Source organism: Palaemon carinicauda, chromosome 17 (assembly GCF_036898095.1).
Source record: "Palaemon carinicauda isolate YSFRI2023 chromosome 17, ASM3689809v2, whole genome shotgun sequence".
Lineage (NCBI taxonomy): Eukaryota > Metazoa > Arthropoda > Malacostraca > Decapoda > Palaemonidae > Palaemon > Palaemon carinicauda.
In genome coordinates this window covers 47470079-47478541 of record NC_090741.1, presented here as the reverse complement: position 1 = coordinate 47478541, position 8463 = coordinate 47470079, and the positions used below count along the sequence as shown (strand labels likewise).

The 8463-nt window shown below is 37.9% G+C and overlaps 1 protein-coding gene and 1 long non-coding RNA gene across 2 annotated transcripts in view; one reads left to right on the top strand and one right to left on the bottom strand.

Annotated features, from left to right (window-relative positions):
• The window catches only part of LOC137656729 (uncharacterized), a 289131-nt gene that overhangs the window by 225215 nt on the left and 55453 nt on the right, over positions 1-8463 (bottom strand). The window lies entirely within an intron of this gene.
• The window catches only part of LOC137655961 (galactoside alpha-(1,2)-fucosyltransferase 2-like), a 45135-nt gene continuing 42851 nt past the window's right edge, over positions 6180-8463 (top strand). The window contains exon 1 of the mRNA XM_068390160.1: positions 6180-6228. Within this exon, the coding sequence (XP_068246261.1) occupies positions 6180-6228 (49 nt within the window). The remainder of the gene's footprint in view (positions 6229-8463) is intronic.

Sequence of the window (8463 nt, the reverse complement as noted above, 5' to 3'; positions counted from 1 at the left end):
TTATAAACTCTAATCCCTCTTTCCAGTTATTATCAGCTGTAGCATAATTCGTAAAATACAACAAAGATACATCAAATTAGGAGTATTTGAATACATTTTGAAAATTTCTATACCGTAGTATCCAAAGACGTCTGTCCTTGCTTTTCTTCACATTGTATTTATTGCATTATGTCAATGCACGAGGCAAATTTCACTGGAATATTAAACAGTTGAAACAAATATTAGTCATTGGCTGTAGAAGTAAAAGGCATTGCTTATTTGGACGACTGGTTGGTCTGGGCAGAGATTTACGAATTGTCTTGTTCAAAATTATGTCTCTCAACTTCTTCATGAGCTATGCTCCCTGATAAAACTTCCCAAATCACGACAAGTTGTGGCAAAGGTCTTCCAATGGGTAGGCCTTCAATGAAATGTGAAAAAAACTACCCTCAGACTTCACAAGGCAGAGCAGAATGTTATCATTGGTCAAGGAATAATTGAACCACTCTTCATCCATATGGCTTTCGGAGAAATTACTGGGCCTGCTCTAGTTTGCTTCAACATCTGATACCTATGTAATATTCTCTTCAGTTTGGATGACGGTACCAGAAATTAGGGAGTTAAACTACCTTCACTTTCTTTTTTTCTGGCCCAGAACCTTCACATCTGGATTTTCTTGCTTGTATCCATGAGAAAGAAATCTCAGCAAATTATTTGATGGCCGTAAGAGGTCTTCCTCCGCTAGGCAATAAGAGCCATTGTTAAATTTATGGATGGCCTTTCTTAGGGAAAGGGTCTCGTGTCAGTTAACCCTGAAATTCTAGGCCTCTTTTGCAGTGCCCCTTCTTGAAGATATGAATTTTAAGCCTTTGACAATACTGTCATACAATTCTGCTCTTACAAAAATTCTCAATCGGGCTTTAGGTATGGATTTGAATTCAGACATGATCAAAAGATCATTCAATCTTTTGTTTTGTAACTTCCAATTCTTGCAAACACCATCAGTTACAAGGTCTCTTGATAAGCGTCCTTGATCTATTGGCTGGATTGAATAATAATACTATCACCTTATGAAAGTGAGCCTTCAGGAGTCAGTACTCCTAATACTGTAGTCTTAGGGGCAAGATTCAGTGAACTGGCTGTTTCAAAAAAAGTGCAGGAATTCCTCACCCTAACGCCTGGCCATCTACTCATACTGACTTCTGTTCTTCTCTTCCCGGAAAAGGATGAAAAGCCCCTTCATCATTGGACCTTCTCTATATCAAAACATTGCAGCTCCATTATTATAATCTGGTGTTCCTCAGGGTAGTGTTCTAAGTCCATTACCTTTCATACTACTGTATATACACATGCGTTGTTTACCCTAGAAAACAAGCTCATTGCATATGCAGATGATGCTACTCTCTCTGCATTTATTCCATCTCACAAATGCAGATCTGGGGTAACTAAATCCCATAATAGAAATCTAGCTAAAATTAGAGCATGGTGCAAATTTGGGGGCATGGAGTTGAACCCTAACAAAATTCAAAGTATGACTTTAAGTAGGTTGAAGACATTGGCACCTTGACATCCAGATCTCTGCATTGATAATGTTTCTTTACCAATATATTACTCCTTTAATTTTAAGCATGATTCTTGATTGCAAATTTACTTTTGAAAAATACATTCGGTCTGTTTCTTCTTCAGTTGCTCAAAATATGGCTTACTGAAAAAGTCAAAAAGATTTTTGGTGATCAATCTATTCTGATGAAATGTTTTAATTCTTTCATTCTACTTTTTATGATTATTGTTCTCCTGTCAGGTCTTAAGCTGCTAACTCTCACATTAATTTGTTGGATAGAAACTTGGTCTATTAAATTTATTATTCCCGATCTAGATATTAATCTTATATCATTGTTTAGTTAGTTCTTTATGCATGTTGCATAAGATTTTCATAATTCAGACCATTCCTCGGATTCGATTTTTTTCCAGACTGTACCATCGTATATGTAGTACTAGATATGCACTTAGTTCTAACAGTCTTGCCTTTTCCATCATAAAACCCAATACTTCACAATATTCTAGTTTTATTCCAACTGTGACCAGATTGTGGAATGATCTTCCTGATCAGACAGTTGATGGGATGAGACTTCCAAAATTCAAGCTTGCAGTAAATGATTTTAAGTAGAACAGGCTGACTTGAGTCTGTCTCTTTATAGTTTATAGATGACCTAATTAAACGTCTTTACTGATCTTAAGATATCTTGTATTCTTTATTCATCACTTTAAGTACAATTTAAGCATTTTCATTCCTAACTGGGATATTTCCTTAGGGTTATAGCATCCTGCTTTTCCAACTAGGCTTAGCTTAGCTAGTAATAATAATAATAATAATAATAATAATAATAATAATAATAATAATAATAATAATAATAATAATAATAATAATAATAATAATAATAATAATAAGGTCCAGTGTCTACCCTGCAAGCATATTTGCAGAGATCAGCATCACTTGAAGGTAGTCTGCTTTAGGAACTCCCTTTCTATAGAAGCTATCCATAGTCTTATGATCTCCTTCATAAAGAAAGCGGGTCTTCTCTCCATATCCAAGACATATGCAAAAAAAAAATCCCATTTTCTCTAGCTGTCTTTGTAAATATGCAATTTAAGGATATCCAGAGACATATGGGTTGGTTTAGGAATTTGGTGTTATCAAGGCAGTCTTCTTCCTCTATTAACGTGCATTTTTCCCATTCGCATGGGGTAACACGGTTGCCTTCTTTTGAAGGACTTTGATTTGGCTTTTGTGGTGGACCGTAGTCCCGACCGACTGCTCTGCCTGTCATCGCATAGACTCCGGTAGTGTATGTTTGTGTTGCACCAGCCACCATCGCCCTTCCTCCTGGCAGCGAGGTGTCATGGCGTAGTGAGGTCGATAGTTCGTAACTCATACAAATCCAAGCATTTCAGTATATTCTTGCATTGTTCTTGGATTGACTATGGAACCTAGAGGAGAAAGGGTAGCAGAGATGGAGTAGCTTCAACTAGGCCCCCTCGGTGGTTAGCTTCAACTAGGCCCCCTCGGTGGTTTACACCATAATATAAAGTGATGGAACTATTAATAGCTCCTTCGTTCGGTATTATGTAGGCAATTTGACCCTTGTGGTTCGTGCATTTACCTACCTATGTTTTGGTACTAATCCTTTGGGACCAAATAGTTCCTAACTCAAACTGAGGTTTTGACTAAAGGGAAAAAAAACTATTTTTAAGAGGTACTGAGTGATCCCCAAGGTCCTTCTGTCTCCCTAGACTCGCGTAGGGAATAGGTATGTAACTGTGGCCAACACTTACCAAAGAAAAAAAAAAAGAAAAAAAAAGCTTTCAATGTTAAACTAATGTGTAGGTAGCAATTGATACTTTATGGCAAATAGTGTTTTTCAGCGGATGCCATGTCTACTAGCAGATGAATATAGCATTTAAAGTGCTATGATGGGTTTTTAGAGTCTGATATCTATAAATTTCCTTTATACACACTAAATCTGTTCTTGCACGTTGGTACACGCCCTAGGGAAGGATTGATTGATTGATTATTATGAGCTATCTGGCATCCTGACATCTAAGGTCATTGACACCGATATTATTTGTTATAAATAAATAAATGTTAATTCAGTTAAAAACCATAAAAGCAAAAACATCCTTATAATAGTTAGATAGCTTTCAGAAGACCTGCATCTGAGATGGTGCATATGGTTGGTGTTGGCCATTTAGCAGAAACTCATGTGTCAACCGAGTGTGACCAATGTGGCCACGACAAACAGACGTCTCCCACTTTCGGTTTATCATGTTATACCTCCAAGGAGATATGACATTTGTCATTCACTCATATTATTGTCCTCTAGACTATCCATCCCAGTGCTGTTGCCAATTATTATAAAACAATTTCTTGATAGTAGGTAAGATATCATTACAGGGAATGGGATACCTTCTTGGTAGCAACTCGGATGCAGCTAGGGCAGGAAGATGATATTTCTTTGGGGGCCTATATCCCGTTATATAGAATTCGCTGCTCTAGGCTACCAGAAACCTCTCAAAAATAGGCTTTCCCATTCATTAAAAGAAACCTTTTTTATGTGTGAGAGACAAGGATTAAAGTCTCAAAATACCCAAGGATATTCTTTTTTTTATTTCTGCAGACATCAGCATTTGACATCATCAGAGCCAGGGGAAGGAAATTTACGTCTATGACACTAGTTAAATCGTAACCTTTTGTCAGTACTAATACTTAACTAATTAACCACTTACAGCTCAATGATAAATTCAATTATTTCTTGACCATTTCAAGCTTTCCCCACATTTTATCATCTCCTGGTCAAAGGTATAGAGAGATAATCCATTTTGCAGTATCTTTGCATTGAGGCAGAACTAATGTGTTCTGTTAGCCCTTTTACTACACGTACGCCTTGTCTTGAGTATGCCTTCCTTTGAACTCCAGATTGTCCTTGGCTAAGATAGTGGTGAATTAATAGGCTCGTATTGTCCTCACCTCAAATCCCCCTTTCCATTGGATATCACTTGCATCTTGTAAATGTCTTCAAAATTCAGAACTGAGAAGATCGTCAAAGCTGAGTCTATCCGTTCTAAATACATTCCATAGCACAGTACTGAAAAGCAATTATAGGTATATATGGTAATCTAATCCTATAATCAGATAAAGCTTAAAACCTAGCCACTGAGAGGGGCAAGCCTGCCTCAACTTGGTGTCGGTCCCAAGCACGGGTAAATGGGGAGGGTTGGCGGCAGGAAAGGCATCCGGCCATGAAAAATTAGCCAAAACCTTCGATCAAAGGGATTAACCGGTGATGAAGTGTGGGACAGAGGTAGATGGAGAATGCTGGCCAGAAACATCGACCCCACATAAAAGTGGGAAAAGATGCAGACAAAGAAGAAGAAGAATCAGATAAAGCTTAAATAAAATGTTCATCATGTATTCATAGAAATTTCTCTTCTATATCAATATCATTGCTCACTGTTACGATCTAAGGATCGTCACACGTTTTTTCAATCTCTAAATAGAATGGAATTGACAACAGCAATTGAAACATGGGAAATTAATACAAGAGAAAAACATTAAACAATTACAAAATGTTGATTCACAAATTTACTTAAAGAAAATCAATGTTGCTGCTCCTTTACTTACTAATGGCTTAGAATACTTCAAGATATTGATAAATGCGTGGAAAAGGATGGAACATAAAGCAATAAAATACTTAATGGAGAATGTTATTATTATTATAATTACTTGCTAAGATACAACCCTAGTTGGAAAAGCTGGATGCTATAAGCAAAGCAGCTCCAACAGAAAAAAATAGCCCGGCGAGGAAAGGAAACAAGGAAAAAAAGGAATATTTTAAGAACAGTAACAACATTAAAATAAATATTTCCTGTATAAACTATGAAAACCTTAGCAAAACAAGAGGAAGAGAATTAAGATAGAATAGTGTGCCCGAAATTACCCACAAGCGAGTTGGCGAGTTATTGTCAGGTACCTAAATGTTGCTTGAAAGGGAGACCTTAGGCTTGAGAACGTTGAAGAAGGGACACCTACTTTTCTTCGACACTGATATGACAAAACCTTGGAAATAGGCGTTTGGTGTCTGACCTGAAGGGGGGGAGACGTCCGTCGGAAAACTAACTCTCCGAACTTCGGTTTTCTTAACAGCTCCTTCGTCATTCCTCTCTGCTTATATAACCGTGTGTGGGTGGAGCTGTTAGACAGTGCCAGATAAGGAGCTCTTTGATATCTTACTTCCGGATAGGGTTCCTTTAAAACACTCACGTCGGTCACGCCAAAGGAGCAAGGATTCTGGTACAATCTCTACCCATTGTGGAGCCAAATACAACATGGGATGGGGAATTGTCCAGTTCTCAAAATCTGACTATAAGGCGTAAATCATAAAAATATCCCTTAAGATTTGTTCAAACCCCCATCATATTACATACATATTCTGAATCTTAATAGAAAAGGACAACTTTTTTGGACGTGGTAATTTTTTTTTTTTCATAAACATTTTGGTTTCTGAGTAAATCAATGTCAAACCTGACATTTAGCTAATGAAAATGTTGATTTTCAATATTAGTGGGAAATTTTCAGAAAAATCCACCCTTCTAGCACAGAATTTATGATACATGAAGTGTGGCATGTACCAATAGCTATTAGCATGGCGGCCATGTTGATGACGTCATCACGTAGACACCCACCACTGAATTGTAAGACTGTCTGACGATTATGCAGAAACAAAAATGACTCATAAACCTATTGCGCTCGTTGCGGTAAATAAATCTGCCCTGGGGCACATGTTATCTTTTTGTCAATATATCATGAATTTGCATTTTCATTTATAATTTGAATAAAATTATAAGAGAGATTACTCGAGTGCCATATGTGGACGAGATCATGATGAGGGGGTAGATGGAGACGGTTTGGGCCCGCTCTTCGCACTCCCCAAGAGGGATTAGTTCACCAAACGTTCAGCTCGGCTCCACAGGGCACTAGAAGAATTGGAAGGCCCAGGCCTACATGGCTGAGAACTATGAAGCGCGAAGTAGGAGATGATGAATGGAGAAGTATTGAACTAAAAGCTCAAGATAGAGACGACTGGTGAAATCTAACCGAGGCCCTTTGCGTCAATATGCGTAGGAGGAGATGATGATGTTGACGATGATGATGAATTTGAGGTCTAAAACGGTGCATAGGGAAACTTGATGATCACCCTCCTTCCAACCATGTCATCAGCTCTCTCTCTCTCTCTCTCTCTCTCTCTCTCTCTCTCTCTCTCTCTCTCTCTCTCTCTCTCTCTCAAGGAACCGAATAAACAAAGTTTACGTTTTTTATTATTATCTTTAGTACAAGCCAAGCTACAACCTACATTGGAAAAGGAGGATACTACAAGCCCAAAGGCTCCAAAAGGGAAAGCAGCCCAGTGCTGAAAGGAAATAAAGAAAAAAAAACGAGAAGTTATATATGAGAAATGATAGAAAAAGAGGTCGCTGACTTATCGCCTCTGTGTATACGTGTCGTGGGTGTGCCAATGCCTTTTGTACACGTATGTGTATGTGGGCGAGGGATATAATTTACTTTCAGGGAGGGCACTCACCGACTGTAAGTAAAAAAACAATATATATGATGATTAGGTTGTGGAATGATCTTCCCAATCGGGTAGTTGAATCAGTAGAACTTCAAAAGTTCAAAGTTGCAGCAAATGTTTTTATGTTGAACAGGTTGACATAAGTCTTTTTATAGTAATATATAAATTATCTGTTTTAAGGTTGTGAATGTTTTTTAAAATATTTAATTTTAATTTTTCATTACTTCTTATATAGTTTATCTCCTTGTTTACTTTCATCACTGGGCTACTTTTCCCTCTTGGAGCGCTTGGGCTTATGGCTTTTTGTTTTTCCAACTAGAGTTGTAGCTTAGCTGCTAATAATAATATTTCCTTCTGAGGTATAATTACTGCTAAAAGCCCAAACTAACCCATAATAGTGGTAATTAGATGATTTTATTCACAAGTTTACAAACAATGTTGATATATTTTTAGAAACTTCAACTATCTGAATAAGTCAATGCATGGCCATTGCGTGAATATTTTCCCTCAAAGTGACAAAATAAGTGCATTTATGAAGCAAATTTAGTTATGGAAAAGGAACGTAGCAAATAACATTTTCGAATTGTTTCCAAATTTACATACCAGGATTTCTTAAATATTCTAACACACAAAGAGGGATGTTAATTGTTCACAGACCACTTGAACATCCAGCTGGGGAATTGTTCCTTTGACTTTCAAGATGTGGATATAAGCGGATACGAACGAATAAGGAACCCATTTAGTTATAACTCTAGAAGGAGACTGTCTAAAAGAAGCAATTTATTGATTTGTCATTTGAATGTTCAATGACAATTTGGCTGAAAGTTAAAGAGATTGATTGATTGATTGATTGAAGGTTTTCTGGCATCCTGACATCTAAGGTCATTGACGCCGAAAGTTTAAAGGTTTAAAGGTTTTAAAGGTCGCTCATGAGTGGCAGAGGCAAGGGACACTGACATTGCCCTAGCAAGCAGGACAATGCCCTAGAGATTAACCATATATAATATGATTAGCACCCGAGCCTCCTCTCCTCCCAAGCTAGGACCAGGGAGGGCCAGACAATGGCTGCTGATTACACAACAGATAGACCTATAGGCTCCCCCAAACCCCCCAACCTTAGCTCACAAGGATGGTAAGGTTGCAGACACTAAAGGCACTAACGAGTCTGAGCGGGACTCGAACCCCCGTCTGGCAAACAAAAGTGTGAGCCAGCGTTCAGTTCTGTTGCTGTCCTCAAAACAAAATGACCATTCTCGATATTTGAGAAACTGCTCAGAGAAACAAACGCAAATATCACATGAATGAAGGTTCGTCGAACCGGGTTGTCGAACCTGCTTGTCAAACGGTTCGAAGAGGT